This window comes from Crocodylus siamensis, chromosome 1 (assembly GCF_052110815.1).
Source record: "Crocodylus siamensis isolate JL-2025a chromosome 1, ASM5211081v1, whole genome shotgun sequence".
NCBI classification, from domain to species: Eukaryota; Metazoa; Chordata; order Crocodylia; family Crocodylidae; genus Crocodylus; species Crocodylus siamensis.
The window spans coordinates 219,612,736-219,633,367 of record NC_143395.1 but is presented as its reverse complement, the minus strand read 5'-3'; the positions used below and the strand labels follow the sequence as shown (position 1 = coordinate 219,633,367).

The window sequence follows — 20,632 nt, the reverse complement described above, 5'->3', positions numbered from 1 at the left end:
CAAGACTGTAAAGAGTGCACTGATTTTTAGGTGGGAGAAGGTATGAGGGGAACAATATTTTCCTCAGTTTTATCAAACAGCAAATTGCTGTTTGTGACGTCGCGTTTGCAAATTTAATTTTGGACAGTGATTGTTTGTTTTTAAGTGTACCCATACTGTTTGGCTTTCAGCTATGAAATTTATAAAATAGGAAGATGAGATGCAGGGAATAGATGAGTCAGAAGCTGATGCTGCTATTTGTGTGTGTATTTAGATGTGTTCTGGGAGGCAGGGGCGGATGCTTTATTTAGCACAGCTCTGAGAGCTGCGCTAATTAAAAGCACCTGGAACATGATGTGTATCAGCGTCCCTGCACTGAAAAATGGTGGCAGGGTGCTTTGAACTAAAGCTCATCGAACAAGCTTTAGTTTAAAGCTCCCTGCTGCCATTTTTCAGCACAGGGATGCTGATACACATGATGCTGGAGTCTGCTGGAGTGCAGTAATTACCATGCTCCACCAGACTCGATTAATTGCATTAGAGAAGAATAATTAACTTGGCATCCACTGTGATCCAAGATAGTAATATTAGCAAAGTTACACAGCCGCGTAGGACTCCATGCTCATTGAGTCTGCTCCGACGCATTGTAATTACAGTATATCACAGTAGCCTCCCTGCTCGTGTATAGGAGCTATATGCTTATTCTTTTTAACCAAAGCATTTTATAACAAAAAATCGTTGTCCATGTTGCAAATTCTTTGTCTAAAACAAATAGACATTTTAATTTAATCATGCCATTTCCACTGTTTCTTCATTTTGCATAAGCTGCACGTCAACATTAAACAAGACTTTTCTTTCTGGTCAATTCTACTGTGTGGCTTCCCTGCTTGATATGATATTGTTTGGGTTCCTGATGCTATTATGGAGCCTTTACAGCTTTCCAAAACTTAATCTTCACTGAATTAAAAAAAACCCACAAGCCTTCAAACCCTTTTGAATCCTTTTTCTTTTTTTCAGTGCAGCCTTCTGTGGGTCTTAAAATTAGCTGATGTTAGAGACATTAAAATAGATAGCATTTCAGATCAGGCAATTAAAAGCAACAGTACCAGATGGTTCTGATGATATCAAAGAAACTTCATAACTTGCAATAATGGGATAGCCAGTTCAGTATAGCTTCCTTTCTTTTTTTGTTCAGTTAGGTGGGCTTATCCTTTATGTCAGGGTTTTATTTCTTGTCTGCCTTTTAGTCCTACCTTATGTAATTGAATTTTCCTTTAAAATGTCAGTTTTTTTCAAAGTTCCTGAAAGGTGGTAAGTGTTTTTCACCACTTGATTTGGGCTCTGCCATGGCCCTGAGAATTAGTGCTATATGCATGTGTTTTTTTATGTATTCATCGTGGGCACAAGCTTGGGAAAAGTACAGCATGCATCTAATCTTTCCAGAACAACTCTGCAAATTCACCCTGTCCTACGTGGCTGTGTAACTTTGCTAATATTACTATCTTGGATCACAGTGGATGCCAAGTTAATTATTCACTCTTTCTTGGACAGAGGAAATGGAGTCTTGTGTAGTTTAAAACTTTACTTACACAGTGAAATCCATATTGTTGGCATGTCTTGGTCTGGCGATTTTTTCAGTTTGAGCTCCGGTAGTATAAAGTTGAAAATTTGCATAGGAACTCCACTGTCAGCAGTCCTGTTACTAATTAGGACTAGCCAGCCTGAATCTACCTTGAAAAAGAGTAGGAGTTGGAGGGAGGAGTATTGTTCCATGTTCTGCACTCTGTTAGGGGCTCTAAAGCTGATTTTAAAAAAAAGTCTCTTTGTCATGGCCTCCATGGAACACCATTGGAAGAGTTGCCATTTTGGCCATGGAGCCATTTTTGAGCAGTTGTTTTAGCTGCTAACCTTCCAACATGTATGCTAAAATATAAATATCCTGCCATCTTTTCTTTCTGGCACATGGAGCAGCAACAAAATCATCCTCTCCTTTTATCTTGTTTTAAATAACCCAGTATACGTTTATACCTATAGTCACTCTGTGCCTTTTGGATGGGATGGGTTATAAATATACAAAATAAAGACATAAAATAGTTAAGTCTGTAGAAACTAATTAATTTTGCAGCCATTTTGCCAGACTTTGAATATGTTAGGTGGCTTTGGGCCTTTCCCAAGATGATGATCCATTCTGGAGGAAAATAATGGGATACAGAAGGTGTTCCTCTTCTTGCCTGGTTCCAGTAGTCATGACAGGTGCCTCTTGTGCCTCTGGGAAGGGCCTTCAGATGACGGCAAGGTAAGTTGGGGTTTGCTTGTATTTTGAAAAAGGGCCTAGAAGAATACAGTGGTCTTCCCCACTACCTGTTTATGCAAGTGGCTCTGGTATCCCATGAGTGAAAATGAATTACAGAAAGTTAGTCCCTAAGCAGATGCTTGATAGTCAATCCCTGGTTGAAAGAAGGGTCATTTTTTTTTAATGTACTCCATAAGGAGCCATCACAATAGATTCTGCTGGCCAAGGATCTGGATTCTTTTGGTGGAGCCAAAGAGATCTTTTACAGTACCAGAGGTCATATGATAATAAAAAGCAAGGATCCTGCTATTGCACTGGGTCTGCAGACAGCCAGCTTGCTTTCTTGCATCTGAGGGTTGTGTCTGGGACACATTTTTCGTGATGTGGGCATTGTGCACTTGGGGGCTTTTGTCCCTATGGTTTTGTCACTTGTATTGCTAGTTTCTTTGAGGAAAGGTAACAGGTGTCCAAGGGCTCCTATTCCAAAGAAAGCAGATGTTCTAGTAGAGAGGATTCACCTTCCCTGCAGTGTCCCTGGGATCAACCATTCAGACCTAACATATGAGGCTATCTAAGGAGAATCCAGTAGAGGCCAGTCCTTGAAGGTGCTTTGCCTCATCACCCATGCAAAGCTGTCTGAACCTCTTTCTCGTTTTGAACAAATGTCATCTAAAACTTTGAGCAGAATGCCCATGGTTCTGTATTCACTTTAGGAGTTTGTCACCATAACCCTTTGGAGGAGCTACTCTTTAGAGCTGTAGGAGAAAGGGAGAGCTCTCCCATCAGAAACTTCTGCTATAGCAGTTGTTCTGCTTTTGCTGCTTTCCTGTTAAGCAGAGTGACCATATGTCCTGGTTTAGCCAGGGCAGTCCTGGATTTCAGAGGCGATCGCAGCCAGCTGTTGAGAATTATAATGGGCATCCCAGAAATGCAGGGGCATGGGGCACAGTCTGGATGGGACTCAGAGCAGCACAGAGTGCCTGGCAGGCAGGCACTGCTGCTTGCCTGGCACACAGCCCCATCCCCACCAACTTGTGAGAGCACAGGGTGGTGTGGATGCAGGGAGGGGGTAGTGTCCTGGATATCCCATATTTCTGGGATTTCCATATGGTCAGCCTACTCTTAAGAAATTTGTGTATCCCTAGTGTTGTTCCCCGGAATTTCTGGTGGCTTCTTCCACAAGCAAATTTTGCAGGCAATTTTCTACAAGTTCTGGGTTGAATCCAAATGACTGAATATATCTGCAGCTGCAGAACGTAACAGTACCTACTAATCCCTGTATGGCAGTTAGGGCCATATTCAGTTCTTCGTTTTAGTCCAAAGCTATTGCTTCAGTCGATATGTTCCTGCAGAAGAAAAAACTGTTTCTGGAATTGCTCAAGGAAGACCAGAGTCTGAAATTCCCTGTGTTCATTTAATCTTTTAGATTCAGTTTCCTGGTCTCTTTAGTTTGGCTGCCTCATTCAGAAGACATTCTTGGTTCAGGAATTCTGATCTCTTCACTAATGGTAAAGATAAAGTTAGCTGGTTACTTTTAGAGGTAATGCTATAAAACAAATAAGGTCACACTGTGCCTAGTTTTTTTTCTCTGGGTTTGAGTCAGCTTGTCTTGAGGAAACCTGCATCAGATTTCAGGAGCCAGCCTTGGACCTGAAGAAATGAGGATAATCAGGGTCACAGGAGACAAAGATTATTGTCCTACACCATGTCAGCTCTTGATAATACCATGACTCAATAGTCATCTGAGGACACAAGAGTTCATAAAACCAGCTTGAGTTCTAGTCATATCTGTCTGTCTTTTCTGTTCCTTACCAGGTGAGCCCATTAGTCCTATTTTTTTCTGAGCATGGGAAAATACTTTAAACTACCATGATCAAGTGATTATTGAACAGGGTGTTCCATGTAGTTGTTAAAACCCAGAACAAAATGTTTTTAGTGGAACCGTATAAGAACTAGGGAGATGGTGCCTTGTTAAGTGGAGTTATGCAGATATGGACAGTAGTAAACAAGTGCCAATAAGAAAATGGGCAGGGATCCCACATAGATCCCTGAAATATAGGACCCCTACAGGACAGACTAGGGCAACTGGTAACAGATAGGAAGGACAAAGCTGAGCTCCAAAATGAGTTCTTTGCATCTGTGTTCCTGAACACAGATAAAGGCATATCTCCCAAAGGAACTATAGACAGGCACAAGAGGGACTCCAACCCACCAACAGTTAATGCTGACCTAGGGAAGGGACATTTGGAGGGGCTGGACATGCTCAAGTCAGCAGGCCCTAATGATCTTTATTCAAGGGTGCTGAAGGAATTGGCCAATGTCGTAGCAGAACCACTGGCACAGTTGTTTCATCACTCATGGCGTTCAGGATAGGTCCCAGAGGACTGGAAAAGGGCCAGTGTGGTCTCTATTTTCAAGAAGGGGAGAAAGGATGATCCAGGTAACCATGGGCTGGTTAGCCTCGCCTCTCTCCTTGGGAAAACCTTTGAAAAAATTTCTAAGGAATACATTTGTGGAAGTCCAGCAGGAAAAATAATGCTGAAGGGCAACCAGCATGGATTCATAGTAGGTAGATCCTGCCTGACTTAACCTTGTTTTTATAGCCAGGTACAAAATGCTTAAATGCAGGAGTTGAGGTAGATGTCATCTACTTGGATTTTAAAAAGGCCTTAGATACAGTGTTGCATCCCATTCTTATAAATAATGAAGGAGCTGTGAATTAGATTATTACATGGTCAGGTAGGTGGAGAATTGGCTTATGGGATGCACCCAGAGGGTAGTGGTGGATGAGTTGTTTTCAACTTGGAAAAATGTGGGCAGTGGAGTTCCCCAAGGTTCAGCCCTTGGACCAGTGCTGTTCAGTGTCTTCATCAGGGACTTAGATGAAGGCGTTAAAAGCACTCTGTCCAAATTTGCAAACGACACCAAGTTAATGGGAAGAGTAAACACTGGAGGGCAGGAAGCGGATTCAGGCGGATTTGGACAAATTGGGAAAGTGGGCAGAACAAAATAGGATTCAATTTAACAAAGATAAGTGCAAAGTGCTGCATCTAGGGAGAAAGAATCGCCAACACACCTTCAGACTTGGACGTGACTTTCTAAGTATCACAGCAACAGAACGGGATCTCAAAGTCATAGCTGACGACTCATGTTCATTTTGGAGTCAGTGTAATGAAGTGATAAGTAAAGCCAACTGCACTCTTTCATGCAGTAGTATGTGCATCATGAACAAGTCAAAGGAGGTGATACTTCCCCTCTGTGCGGAATTGGTAAGACCGCAGCTGGAGTACTGCGTCCAGTTCGGGGCACTGCACTTCAAGAGGGATGTTAATAACTTTGAGAGGGCCCAGAGGAGGGCTACGTGTATGGTTAAGGGCCTGTAAGTAAGATCCTACGAGGAGAGATTCAGGGACCTGGATCTTTTCAGCCTCCTCAAAAGAAGGCTGAGGGGGGATCTTGTAGCCACCTACAAATTCATCAGCGAGGCAGCAAAGAATAGGGGATACTTCATTTACCAGGGTGCCCCTTGAAGGTTACTAGGAACAACAGCCACATAGACAGAGCAAATTTAGATTAGACATTAGGAAAAAATTCTTTATGGTGAGGGTTGCCAAAATCTGGAATGGGCTTCCAAGGGAGGTGGTGCTCTCCTCTACCTCGGAGGTCTTTAAGAGGAGACTAGACAAGCAGCTAGCTCAGTGGCGATGCATAGGGGGTGCACATGCACCCCCTGAGCACTGGTGCACCCCCTGTCAGCCAGCGTTCCCGGGCAGGGGGGAAGGTGAGAGCGCTGGTGCCCCCCGAAAAGCACTGTCTGGGGAGTGGAGGCTCACCCAGAAATGCCAGCACTCTCCTGGAAGTGCCAGCAGCATGCCACTGCCACTTGTGGGTCAGTGGGATCAGCTGCAAGAGAGACCCGACCCTCCCTGCCCCCCGCCCAGTCAATGACTGACCACTGCAGGAGGCAGGTGACTCCCCTGACTCAGGAGGCACCAGTCACCCATGACTTAGCTGGGGTCACCTCACCCCAGTTCTCTTTCCTGCCCAGGGCTGGGGGCAAACTTGATCTACTAAGATCCCTTCTGACCCTAAAAATCTATGAAATCGATGGATTGGAAACCCTCCTAGCAATAACTCTTACTTTGCATATGGATTGCTCCCACAAAGCAACATTGACTCACTCCCAGTCCTTTGCTTTGGAGTTCAGATGGAAGTAAAGTTGCAGAGGACAGTTGGAGAGAGGGTGCCTTTAAGCAGAACAGTGACCCTTAGGGCAAAGGAGCTATGGTGCAACTCCGGCCTTTCAAAAATGCTTCTGTGGCTAGGTACACAACTTGCCATGAGAGCTGTGGAAGCCCTGCATTCAGGGCAGAATTGCTGCGAGGAGTTTTCCACTCCTTTCAGTGTGTTCATCCTAAGCCAGTCACCTCTCTTTCTTCCTTCCCCTCCCCAGCAGTTATTCCATACTCTCTTTTCAGCAGACATGTCATGATCTTTAAGACTGAAGGCTTGTAGTTAGTATAAGGAGACTAGAGAACTGGTCAGTAGTGAGTTCTTCCCAAGACATTCTATAAGGAATGAAAATTAGCAAGGGAATGCATGTTAATTCAGTTGTCAGTTTGCATGCTTGGAGAATTAATTAACTGAAGAGGTGAGAAATGTATAAGTAGATAAGAACTCTAATGCAATATCAGACTTTGTTAGGAAGTATCTTAAGGAGGAGAGAGATTTATTTTATTTTCTCTTTATTTTTCCATCCTTGAACATAGTTGGCTTACCTGAAAACTGCAACACTTAGGTGAATTTTAAAAGTTGGTTGTTCACTGTGACATGAGATATGGCTGACCCAATGGCCCATGCCCATCAGAAGCATCACTGTTACTGTGGAATTTGACTTAATAGACTGGCATTAACGTAAATAAAGAGAACAGTAGCAGCTGGTGGAGTGAGGTGGTGTTCTACATCAAGTCCTGGAACAACTTAAGTAACAAGGGACTCACAGACAATTAAAGATAAAGAAGAACTAGCATATAATCCAAAACTGAGGGGCCTGCTGGATGGACTTGAAGAGGAAAATACAGTTAGGGTCAGGTATCTATATTAGGGGTGTGCATCTGTTCACCAAGGCAGTCCATAGGAAGACAAGAAACAGTGGACACAAACTGATTGAAGATTGCTTCAGATTGGGCATAAGGAAAAACTTTACAAGTTGAATGCCAAGGGTCTGGAACAGACTCCTCCCAGAGATGTACAGTTACCAACCCTGGAGATCTTCAGAAAGTGTCTTGATGCCCAACTGGCTGGGGTCGTGATCCCAGCAGTCTTTCCTGCCCAAATGCAGAGGGTCTGGACTCGATGACCTTGTAAGGTCCCTTCCAGTCCCTAACATCTATGAATCTATAATAGTGATGGATGCCATGAAGGTTATGACAGGATAGATCACTCTAGATACACCCTGTTCATAAACTCTGCCTATAAAGCAGGGGTGGCCGGTGTGCGTTAGACTGCCACAAGTGGCAAAGACAGCCTCTGTATGTGGCACAAGGTAGGTTGGGGAAGGGGGGTATGCAGTGTAGCAACAGATAATGCAGGGAGTAGAAAGTAGAGCAGCAGATTGTGCACGAAGCAGAGGGCAGGGAGAAGAAAGCAGAGGAGTAGATCTGTTCCAAGGCAGGAAACGCAGGACAGGGAGCAGAAAGCAGGGCAGGGGAAGGGGATCAGAGTGGCGTATGGGAAGTGTGTGGTGCTTAGTTTGTGGCGTGCTGCTCTGAAGCATCCACTACTGCCATCGTTGGTGACAGGCCTATTTGTTTTGCAGCCACAGTGGGTCTGGACCCACCAGGAAATTTTAAGCCCCCCTCAGTGGCGAGAAGGGAGGCCATTAACTGCATAACAACTGAGTCCCTGGGACAAACTGTGAGAAAAACAGGAAGAGGAGTGGAGGTTACAGATTAATAAGTAGGGGCATTTATATACCCCATTGCGGGGGGAGCACTTTAATTAGAGTGGCTCCCAGAGCTGCTGTAATTAAAGTATCTGGAGCATCTCACATATTGGCATCCCCACACTTAAAAAATGGTAGCAGGGGTGCTTTATCTAAAGCTTGTTGAACAAGCTTTAGATAAAGCATCCTTGCTGCCATTTTGAAGCATAGGGACACTGCTGCAGGAGGCTGCTGGAGCACTATAAGTGCCACGCTCCAGCAGGCTCAATTGAGTCTTCTCCGACGTGCTGAATTACGGCACCTTGGAGCAGTCTCCCTGCTCGTGCATAGGCACCCTAGAGCATCAAGGGGGGATGCCAAACAGAATTCTCTTGTTTTGGAGTTATCAGTTGCAGAAAATTTCAGTTGCCTTTTGGCTTAAAGCCAGAAATCTCTGACCTCAGATAGGACCTTGATTCACTCAAGATCAGTGACATTTTCAGTACTGCTCATTGCTGATTTAATTCTTCTTCCCTTACACTGATGATAAAAACTCTAACTGACCTCAGTTGGAAGAGTTAGGTTAGTACTGAATACTGTATATGCACAAACTCTTGAAGTCGGTGGAATATTTATCTGTAGTAGTAATGTAGGTATAGTCATTTGTAGGAGGCTGCTAGGGCAGTATAGTAATGACTGGAGAAGATAGTTTTAATGTGCAAGTTTTATTTTGGAGTTTAGTTCAGCAATTCAGAATAAATTGCAAGAGATTAGTAGGATCCCAAGGAAAATAGGCACGGGTATTGATAATTAGGGGCTTTGGCTCTCCTTATAATACATATTAAAAAATAGAAAACAAATAGCAGCTTTGGAATGAGAGATAAGCCCTCACTTTTTGGCACAGAAGCTAAGTGCTAAATACTGAGAACTAGGACATCTTTCTAGGGCCTGATACATTCAAGAGCTGCCTGCTACAGGGTGTTTTCATTTGTTGCAGGTTGTGCTGGCTGCTGTTAGACAGGGCACTGGACTAAATGTGCCAAGAGTCTCATCTGATAAGGCAATGGTTTTCAAACTTCCTCAGGTGATGGAACCCTTTCATGTCATTTCTTCTGCTGTGGAGCCCTTACCTCTATCCTAAAGACTGACATGGAGCCAGGTGACCCAGCCCAGCAATGACGGTACACTGCCTCCTGGCCTACACCATTACTCCAGGGCTCCACAGAACAGAGTTTGAAAACTGCTGTAGTTAGGGACCTACCGAATTTGCAATTTCACAGATTCTGTGAAATGTGTCATTGCCCGCAAAATCAGGCTGTGCCTGCAAAATCCTTAGGGGGGACTTATGGAAAATAAAATACTGGCTCTTCAGAAGGAGCCAACAGCAGCCCTTTGGACTCTGGCAGCCTGCCTGGGCAGGGAAGTGGGGTGGAGGGCTGCCAGCAAGATGGCTCTGACCACTTGCCACTGTTTGGCTGCGAGGGCTGTCTGTGATGTGGCCCTGCCCCTTTCAGGTTGGCAGCAAGGGGCAGGGCTGTATAACAGCCCTTACAGCCAAGCAGAGCTGTGGGGGGCTCCCTGCGCTCCACCCGTGAAATGACTGTCGAGCTCCATGTTCTGCCCTCAGAATCAGCGGGCAGCCAGCACAAATTAGATAGGTCCCTGACTGTAGTAAGGCAAGTTCTTATCTTTCTAATAGGGACCAGAATGTTGTTTAATAAAGTTACAGTTGCCCAGTAATATATCGTACATTTCCAGAACATGCCAAGGGAATAATCTGGCATCCAGTTTCTGAAACCAGGTTACAGTGTGCCACCCTCTAAACACATCCTGAACTCTCTCCTGCTGCCTCTGGCAATAGCCCCAGGAAATGGTTAACAGAAGTGGGGCAGTAGTTTGCAAACTACCTAGGGAAGACCTGATTCTCCACCTTAAGTCTTCAAGTAAAGACATAGGGCATTTATACACGTACCTTTTTGTCCCACGATGCCCCGGAGATCCTCCACTTTGGAGCAGACATGATTAATGCGAACTGATGTGCACTGTGCCATGTATAATTGTATAAGCAGCAAAATGTGCATCAGCATGCAGAAAACGGCAGTGGTGCACTTTAGCTCAAAAGCACGACCAAGGTGTTTTACTTCAAAAGCTCACCACCGCCATTTTCTTCACACTGATGTATGTGTCACAGCTTATACAAGTGCATATAAGCGCTGCAGTGCATATACATGTGAAACAGCCCGAAGTGCCTCATTAGAAGGTGCTTTACTCCAGCACAGGGTAGTAGGTTTATTACAGAAGTCAGAGATGAAATTCTTTGTCCTTTCTTATACAGGAGATGAGACTGTATGGTCTAACAGTTCTCTCTGGCCTCCACATCCAATTCCATAACAAGGAAATGTGAGGAAGGACTTGGGGAACTTGCAGTTTTGTGTTGTGTTCCAGTTCGGAATTTGATTATTAATCTGCATGCACTGTAGTGTCTGGATGCACTGAATGGTTGGGCTGTGACCCCCACCCAAAGCCTCTGCCCCCAGCCTGGGCTCTGTGGCTGTCAGCAGCTACCCAGAACCTGGGCCACCTGCAAACATCTGCTGCCTCTCCACCCTGGCCCCGGCCCCAGACCCAGCCCTGGGCTGCAGGGAGGCAGCACAGTGGGGAGCACTGCCGATGCAAAGCAGCGTTGGAACCTGACGCAGCAGGGCACATCAGGGGGCACAGAAAATTGCTTGCTCCCTTCTGTCCTGCCATACTTCCCCTGTGTGGACAGGAGTAGTGTGGGCAGCATCGCAGGGTTGTGCCCCTCACTGCTGTCCCCACCTGCAGGGGAAGTGTGGCAGGACAGTGGGGAACTTGGAGCAGGCAGCTTCCCACCCCTGCTCAACAGCACTGGCCGCCTGTGGGAGCTCCCTGCTTGCCGCCGCCACACTCCCACTGATGACAGTGCTGCTGCCGCCTGCGGGAGCTTGCCATGCCCCCCCCCCCCAGCCTCTGGGGGCATACGGCGTTCATGCCCTGCCCTCTCCCCAGTCTCCTGTGTGCCATGCACAAAGGCTATCCACGCCACTTATGAGACACGTGCCACAGATTGGCCACCTCTGCCTTAGTGCATCCTTCAGTGCTCGTGTGCTCTTGTCCTAGCATTCTGTGGCATCTGAGGGCTGAATGCTCATGTGGATTATTGGCATGTTGGAGCTTTGCTCCAAGGCAGAATTTGTTGCAAGGATGGCCAGTGCCTTAATCCTGTAGCTCTTAGCTTTCAGAAACTTATTTGTAGCCACTCCACCTTTTGAAAGGGTATGAGGTTCCACTAGGCTACCTTAAATCCTGCATTTGTAAAGATTCGGGGAACTTATTTTTAAATAATCTGTGTTCCCATGTGCTGCAGGATTCTATTTCCCACCCCAAGGCCTCTTGATTCCTCGGTACTGACCACTGTGTTCATTAATTGTGCTGGCCGTACATTGTGTTCTCTTAGCTGGGATGGTAAAGGGGCTCTGGCAACATCAGATGGATTGCCAGAGACAGGAAGGTAAAGAGTGAAAATGCAGACTCTATCCCAGATCTGAGCCTAGTGCAGTGATTCTCAACCACATTGGGGTGCCTTGAGATTCTTTCAAGGGTGCTGGGGTGTGTCACACAGTATTAGCACCTCTGCCCTCTCTCATTTTCCCTCAAAGATTCTGAGAAAGAGTGGCTCTGGCCTCCCTACCTCAGTGCTGGAGCCAACATGGGGAAGATAAAGAGTTTGGTGCGGGGAGGAGACTGTAGCTTGTTCCAGTAACCAAATGATCCAGAGACTTTCTTTTTGCTCACACTCACTCTTGCTCAGGAAATTGGTGAAGGGTATGAGTCAGCACTGAATTGCCCTAATTGCTTACTAGTCTAGAGTCTTGTATCTTCCCTCTACTTAATCAAAATTAATTTCCTGGACAGTGCTTCTAAGTTAAAGCTAGAGTCTGCATGTGGATTTTTGAGCATCTGTAGAATACTGCTCTTAACCAGAAGGCTTGGCTTACAGTTGAAACTTTTTCTCTGATTTCCCAGCCCATTTAAGCACCATAGAGCACTACCACTAGTGCAGGGCATTAACCAGTAATGCAGTGGTGTAGTTCAGGTGCAGTGCCCAGAGCACATCACCTTGAGCCACACACTTACCATGATATATTTTCTACACATTCCTTGTCTTTAACAAAGAGCCTGAGTCCTGCTGTGTACATGTATTTATTTCACTTCTAGAAAAATAAGTTTAGTTTGTGCTGACCCATAGGCATCAAGTGCCATGCCCCTACTGAGTTCAAACTTGAGTGACTGAAAACAGGTGGAGAAGGATTAGAGATACTGTTGGAGCCCTAAACATGTCTCAGATAGAGACCCCAGGTGATTTTTGTAAATGGCTTATGGGAAGATAGCTGTATATCAAGACTCCCTTGCTCAAATCACCACAAATTTAAGTTGCTAACTGTCTCAGAAATTTTTGAGACAGCTGAGTTATCCTGTGGGTTTTGGAGCACTTACTGACTTTTAATCAGAAAGCAGTGCTCAATGTAAACTAGAGGTGGGTAGAAGCTCTATTACGTCATTATGTGTACTGAAGACTCTACTAAGATTCTGTCTTAAGGAAAATTTTACGTATGTGTCTGTAATCCTTTTCTAGATGATCATGAGGTGTTAAACCCAGTGACAATCAAACCGGTAATGACTTCAGTAAAATAACCTAGTGTTTTCTTTTTCAGCTTAGAGTTTTTATACCTTGGAGGGAATTTCATTACTTCAATCCCACCTGAGTTAGCAAACCTGCCTTCACTAAGCTACCTGGTACTGTGTGACAACAAGATCCAAAGTATCCCGCCACAGCTGGCTCAGTGAGTATTTCCAACTACTTCATTTTTCTCATACACCAGCTATAATTAACACTCAAAACATTCTTTATCGGGGAAGTGTGGATGGGGGTAATTGGGAGAAACAACTTGCTCTTTAGCTTTTAATCACAGGTTAGATCTGTAGCGATAGGTTCTTAGGCCCAGGCACTGGAAAAAGACTGTAAATGTATGGTGCAAAGAGAATTGATTTGAAATACTATGAATGGGTACCAGTGAATATCTGCTTAAGTCTTGATTGTAAGACATGTCACCATAGCATCTAAGCACAGGTTTAGGAAATGCAGAAGTTCTAGTAGTGCAGTAAATTGCTGCCATTCACATCTTCATTGGGTTGCACTCAGCCTGCTTTGCTTGCACCCAGACCTTTTGGTGATACCGCATGCTCCTTTTTTCTTCTATAACACCTCTCATGTAGGGATCGCAAAATACTTTAATATTTGCTTAGCCTCACAATAAACCCCTGAAGGGTAAGGGAACATTTTAATCCAGCACATAATAAGGAAAAACCCAATACAACAGTTTAAGACAGGAAATGAAGAAGAATTTGATATGCAGTTGAAACTCTAAGATAAAGGGATGGAAGCCTAAGGTGGAATTTAAATGGGGTAGCAAGTCTTGGCACTCCTTTTGACATGGGCTCTTTAATGACTCTGGTTGCTCATGACCTTGGTTTTGTCGCACATGAAAATGGTTCCAAGTAGCATCCTATGGCACTGTCCTGGGGCCCTGGTTTATGGTTGCTAAGTAGGGTGAGCTTCCCTACAGAATCAGCAGGTGGGGTGTCACCTATACAGACATCATTGTGACCTTGCTGAGCTCTTTAGTTCTGACCAGATCACAGCATAAGGTGGAACAATGAAAGCATGGGGTTTCCCAGAGCTGGGTGGCTACCAGTGCACTCATCTTTAATACATGAATAAAAGCAAGAGACTTATCAGAGTATTGTACAGAGCCTTTTTGGGTGCATGCCCCTAGTGCGTGGAAACATTAGCCTTTTAAGAACATCCATTTTATGTAGCACTGCTTTTGTTCTTTATTATGTTTTTTAGGGTGGGTGCAGGATACGTTTCAGACCAAGTTTCCTTCCTTACCAGGCATTTAGTAGTTGAGCAAGGCTTTTATTTTGTATGCTAAACCAACACACCAGCAGTTTTAGCATGACTTTGTGCTTTGAGGAGGAAACTCAGACAAAAATGGGCAAGAGGTGTGGTAAGCAGGCTGTACTTCGTAATATGAATGCAAACAAGTTTTGCTTGCTCCTCTGGACTCTTCCTCTTGCTCTTCAGGTTGCATTCCCTACGTTCCCTTAGCCTCCACAACAACCTGTTGACATACCTCCCCCGGGAGATCCTCAACCTGGTTCACCTGGAAGAGCTGAGTTTGCGTGGGAACCCTTTGGTGGTTCGGTTTGTCCGTGACCTGACCTACAATCCCCCAAGTCTCCAGGAACTGGCCGGGCGAACCATTAAAGCCCGCAATGTTCCCTATGGTCCCAGTGATCTTCCTGAGAATCTTCTCAAATATCTGAACCTGGCCAGCAACTGTCCCAATCCCAAATGTGGGGGTAAGTTTGTTGCTCTCTAGTTCCCACTCTTCTCCCTGCTTTCATTTCATTATACATCGCTTTATAACTATCTCATCCCTCATAGCCTAGCTGCATGTGCTGCTGTATCAGGAAATGCCTGCTGAGTGTTTCAGTAGCCCCAGGTATTGTATATAGCCACAGTTATGCTGAAATTAATACATGCATTGCACTTAGCTGTTCTCATCTTCAGTTAAAAATGTTATTAGTAAGGGTGCACTTGAATATTCTTATCCTTTCAGTGACTCTTTATCACTGTTGTTTCTTAACTTACGTGTTCCTATGCAAAGCAGGGAAAATCCTTCCAGGGGCACTTTAAAACCCTAGCACTGTCACATATGGTGGGAAAAGTTTTTTGGGGTTTTTTTGTAAAACCAGCAAACCAAGAGCACTATGTTATGAGGTGTCCTTAGGAAGACTCACTGCTTTGCAGATTAATTTCTCTAATTGGGAGGAAATGTAGATCACACCAGTTCAGCCAGAACTAAAGGCATTGTTCTGGGTTGAAAAACTCTATATAACACTATAATGTATGTGCAGACGTGTATGTGTGCAAGCGGTTTTGTAGGCATTGTGCAAGCTTAGGAGTTCCACACAACATATGTAGCATTTTTCATCCAATCATTACATCCATGTAGGACAATTTCGAAATGGAATGGCTGGAAGGAATGAGGGGCCAGATGTGTTGAGAGGAGAGGAAAGGGAAATTTCTTCTTTTCTGAGTTGTGTGTAGCTTAGACAATAACAGTAGATAGGTTTCATTCTCTTCTGACTGTTTTTTCCTTGTCTTCTTTTTTTTTTTTTGTGAACTAGCACCACAGTCCAGTTCTGGTATACACACTTTCAGGAGAAGGGGGATGGGGGAGGCAGCTGTTAGCTAGCTCCAAACCAAATAGAATTTTTAAAAAGACCATCCTAGAAACTTCTGAAAATGTCCATGTCTAAGATTGGCCTCTCTGCAAGAGGAGAACATAATTGTGTGTTAGGGCATCATTCTGTTCCCATGGAAAATAGCATCTAAACTCAGCATGATGACTTCAGTCAAGCAGAAGAGAAATGGGGCAATGAGAGGGAGAGCTTTTATTTGTATACACACCTTTGTCTGCTGGTAGAAGGGGCCTGTCAAACAGGGAAGTACAGTGGGCAAATGGATTTAATGTTTAAGGATATGTTTGGCAGCTCCCAGCATGAAATTTTCTCAATTCGTGGATAAATCTCCTTTGCTGTGAAATGAATAATCCATTGTTTCTTTTTTCAGAGGCTCTTTTGCCCTTCTAAACTTTCACCTGGAGATCTCAGTTGCTTAAGAATTTTCTCCAACCCCTAGCAGGTGGCAGCTGAGTATCTCCATTTTATAGATGGGGCTTAAAATGATCCATTTTCCCTTGAGTTGCAAAACCAGCAATGAAATTGTGGCAGAGCTGAAAATAGAACACAAGTGTCCTGATTTTTTTTTCCACTGCCCTGCTCCTAGTCAAGCTAGTGACTACTTGGCAAACACACGCTCACAGACAAGCAAACTGGTAGGAATTTAGCAGGATTAGATTGTTGGGTCTCAGCATGAAATCTGTGGTGTGCAAAGACTTAGCAAACTTCCTGTTTTTCTATAAAATCTTGTCAGTACATGAATTACCAGAAGCTACATATAATCTAAGTCTAAAAAGAATTAAATCTATGATAGTCCACAAATACAGTGCTCCCTTCTCTTCTCCAAAGTCTCTTTTCTTCCTCCTCGTCTACAGTGTTTTTCATCACCTCTCCTGATTAATTCCATCCTAAGCAAATGTACGTGGATAAGAAATTATATAGTTTTTTTTAGCCAAATCATTGAGGCATCATTTCTTTTCTAAAATCTGCCCTACATTCATTCTCTTTGCAGGTGTCTACTTTGACAGCTGTGTCCGACAAATCAAGTTTGTTGACTTCTGTGGGAAGTACCGCCTCCCACTGATGCACTACCTGTGCTCTCCAGAATGCTCCTCACCCTGCAGCTCTGCCTCGCAGAGCTCCACTTCTCAGAGCGAGTCTGATTCAGAGGACGAAGCCATTGTTGCTGCACACAGGATGCAGAAAGTTCTTCTCGGATAAAAGGGATTGAGGGAGAAAAGGCTGGGAAAGAAACATGTTAGAAAAGCAATAATGGAACTGCAAAGTCTGAAGGTCTTGCCTGAGGAGCTTATAGAAACTGCCGTCAAGTCACATGGGGGCAGAACATCATCTAAGCAAATGTAGGATTGTTTGGTGCAATGCTACTTAGAAGAACTAACTCAATGATGCACCTACATGTAGGAGTGTTCCAGAGCTAGTGGTTGGTACAAAGTCTACCACAAAGGTCTGCTTTCTGAGAAGTCTGCCTGAAAATGGGAGATGGGACCTGCTCTGGTTAGGAGGGTGGTTTAAATGGGTTCTAAAGCACGACGCTTCACTGAACTGCTAAGCACCTTATGAAGCAAAGGAGACTGCGCCAGGACATAACACTGCAGTAAATCAGAAATGGCGTAACACCTATATTGTGCATGTATGTGGACTCAAGGCTGTGTTTGTCAGCAGAGGTTTTGTTTCTTTGTATCACACTTTAGCACCTGCTCTCTCCTTGATTTCCAGTTACATATTCATACAGCTCCCAAAGTAAGAATTCTTTTTATGGGGTGTGGATTTTCTAATCTCTGGTTACCCTTCCTTTGCTTCAGACTTGGGATCTCCGTCCTGTTTTGAATATTACAGCCTTAGAACTGAGCCTTAATTGGTATTTATCTGCCTTTTTATACTGAGCTGCTGTTTGCGTTTTCTTTAAGTCCATCGTGATTCTCTAATTGCAGCTGGTGCATCTTGCCTCAAAATATAGACAAGTTGTCTCATTGAGACTTGATGTCAGTTCAGTTCTACAGCCATGTGCCCCCAAGCAAAGGACCAAATGTTTTGCCCAGCAATGTGCTTTGAACTCTGATTCTAGTGGGGCAAATCTGCTCTTAAACCTCTGCAACTTCTATGGGCAACTCTTGATTAATCTTTCTGTTTAATCAAGACCTGGATGGCTAAGATGGTGCCTGTTGGTGGCAGCAGTCCCTCGATACAAGGGTGCCAGTTTTCCAGTAGATAGGAAAGTGGTTTTAGTGTTAAGGAAGAGCTACTTGTTGCATGGCTTTTTGTAAACTTTATTTTTCCTCCCAAAGGTACTGCTTCCTTAAATTGAAAGTACAGAATAGGACAATGCCAAGAGCATGGTGTTCTTCCACCTTCCTGGTATGAAAAGAAGAGCTAGTGGAAGGAAACAGAAGACATGGTGCTTGAGCTGGCTGTGCAGGCATCAAGTTGGTGGTGCAGGTTCTTGTGTATTTCTTAGTTTACATTCGTTGTTATGTTTAAAAGTTCATGCAATCTGATGGATTGTTCAGCTAGTACACTGAGTTTTCTCAAACTGTATTTAAAGGAAAAATGCAGAGAATGGTTATAATACTATAACCAAACTTTAAGAAATAACTTTATTTCTAAACAGTGTGAAACTGATGGGGATTTCTAAGTCTCCCCATGGGGTGATGCATTTCTCACAAGGAGAGCTGCCATTTTATTGATACTTCCCAAAAAGCTGTGTTTGTGAGGTAGCTTGAAATGCAACAAATCCAGCTCTGCATTTGAATATAGGAGCAAAGCAGGTTATTTGCTGGTCTGTGCAAAACAAACAAGTACAGTTTTTTAAACCCTACTCTAAAAAATCTTGTATGCTCCTCAGGCTTTCAGAAAATGAATCTAGCTATTTGAGTGCTTCTTTGGCAGCACTTTGTTAATTATTCTGTTCAACTGTTTGACACTTTATTAAAGCACTTTCATAATTTACTTTTTGTAATTAACTTTAGTGAGAAGAAACATACTCTAGACCAGTTGTTCTCAACCTTTTTTGTACCAGGACCCATTTGTAAACATTGATGGCCAGTCCTGACCCAGTGCCCCTCACTCCCAACCCACTGCCTCCACCCCCAGTGTGTGTGTGTGGGGATGGAGTATGGGGGGCTCCAAGCAGCCCCTCACAGTCTGGAACTCTGCCAGCCTGCAAGGGAAAAGCTGCAGTTTCCCACGTTTTTCTCCTTTAAAGCAGCGTCCATTTTTAAAGTTTGTTTGTGACCCTTTAATATATTCTTGCAGCCCACTTTTAGGTCGCGACCCATGGGTTGAGAAACACTGCTCTAGACCACAATTTTCCCTTAATGTGACCTAAAAAACAAAGCATTTGAAATGTTAATGTCTGCCTAGGTATTCAGGCTCAAGTCCTTGCTTTTCAGTCTCTGGTAGCACTGAAAGTATCCTTGCTGAGTCCCTAAATGTCCCTTGTAAAGAACTAGAATTTGAAAGAAATGGTCTTTTTTTATAAGTATCAGTGACTAATCCAGAATTTACCTTCTCAAGTCCACATGTGACTGTGATTCCACTCACATCCCTCTTTGACAGCCAAGCTGTAGGTGTTACATGGCTTTTGAAATCTATTTGCACACAACCCAGTAGGGTAGCATTCAGATTAAATTTAGCCAGAATCAAATACAACTGCAGCCAGCTGTACAAGGCTTGTTTGGGAAGGAGATCCTGAAAGCTCTGAAATGGCACTAGCTGGGTGGTAGGAGGAGCCTGTTTTCTCTCCTCCACTTCCTGTGGCAGAGGAGGCATGAGGTACATAGATGTTGGCCTTGCCACAGTTATAACTATTCTGTTAATTAGCGTGCTGCAGTCCGCCATTCTCTGTCTTCTACAAGAGAAATCATCGTTTCAGAACTTTTTCCCTTATTGCTGCATCTGTTCAGCATTTCCCCCTTTTGATACAAAGTTTTAAGTTGAGAAAGATGTAAAGCTGGGTTATCATTCTGCATTCCCTGCTGTGTTGAGAGTCCTGTGCACATTCTTCCCTTTCCCCTTCACCTCTGCCAAGAAGATCTGATAGTAAGGTTCTGAATGAAGGTAGTTAATGTGAAGAGTGGGATCATGTTAAAAGAAGCAAAAATGTCTACTTGACTGGAAGCAGTTTACACAGTTGCCAATTCTTTTATGTTTCTCTTCAGTAAGAGGTAAGACTTGCAGAAGTCAGTAATGAACATTTGAACAAGTTCTGAAGTGGCCAGATGCAGTTTCTCATGGGTTTCTGTCGTGTTCATTTCTGCCTTTGAAATTTTGGATTGAATTGTTTGGGAAGGAATTGGCTCCTTTTTGTTCCTTACTCCTGTTGGCAGTAATGAATGGAAGGAGTTTAATCCAATGAAAGTAATGAAACTTAATCCCCACAATGCATCTTTGTTACCCAGTTCAAAGAACTGTTTTTAATGCATCTTATTCACACCAGGCAGACGATTTTTTTCCCCCACTCTGCTTGAGTAGTTTCAACATCCTTCAAATACACTGCTTCAGGGTGCACTCTAATGCAGGAATAACTCCACCTTGGAAACCTCTCTATTGATGGCTTTGTTTGTTTGTTCGACCAGAGCATTGATCTTGTACTGAACACTGAAGGATTAGGGGTTTTCATCCAGCCATCTTGCTGAATTTTTGTCATGTAAAAACCAATGTTCAAAGTCTTAAAAAAGTGCCTTGCATTTTTTTAAAAGCATTTTGCTAGAAATGTTCAAATATAGAATATCTCTAACAGTATTTCATTATGAAACAAATTGTAATACTAAAAAATATTATTTCTAAAACTGTCTCTGCCTGTCATTTGGTAATGTTTTAGTTCTTGCATGCTATGAAGCGGGAGGGTTCCTTTGGTAGAACTGAAGAAAGAAATTATAGGTGGGGGTTAAAAGATAAATGAGATTAAATCCATTCCTAGCCCACCTAGGCTCGGAAAGAAGTAGTCTCCCAAAGGCGGTAGAAAAGTATTAACTGATTGGTTTGGTACGAAATTAGCCTGAAGAGCATTGTAGTCAGTACCCTGTATATTGTTTCATAAAAGTTACTGCAGAATTTGTGCCAAAACAGTAGTTATTTGGCAGGAT

At 43.8% G+C, this 20,632-nt stretch overlaps 1 protein-coding gene across 1 annotated transcript in view; it reads left to right on the top strand.

Annotated features, from left to right (window-relative positions):
- The window catches only part of LRRC58 (leucine rich repeat containing 58), a 29,839-nt gene extending 9,475 nt beyond the window's left edge, over positions 1–20,364 (top strand). Inside the window, exons 2-4 of the mRNA XM_090057117.1 lie at positions 12,932–13,060; positions 14,365–14,642; positions 16,540–20,364. Coding sequence (XP_089913243.1) covers positions 12,932–13,060; positions 14,365–14,642; positions 16,540–16,748 — 616 coding nt within the window. The 3' untranslated portion in view covers positions 16,749–20,364. The remainder of the gene's footprint in view (positions 1–12,931; positions 13,061–14,364; positions 14,643–16,539) is intronic.
- The last annotated feature ends 268 nt before the right edge of the window (positions 20,365–20,632 follow it).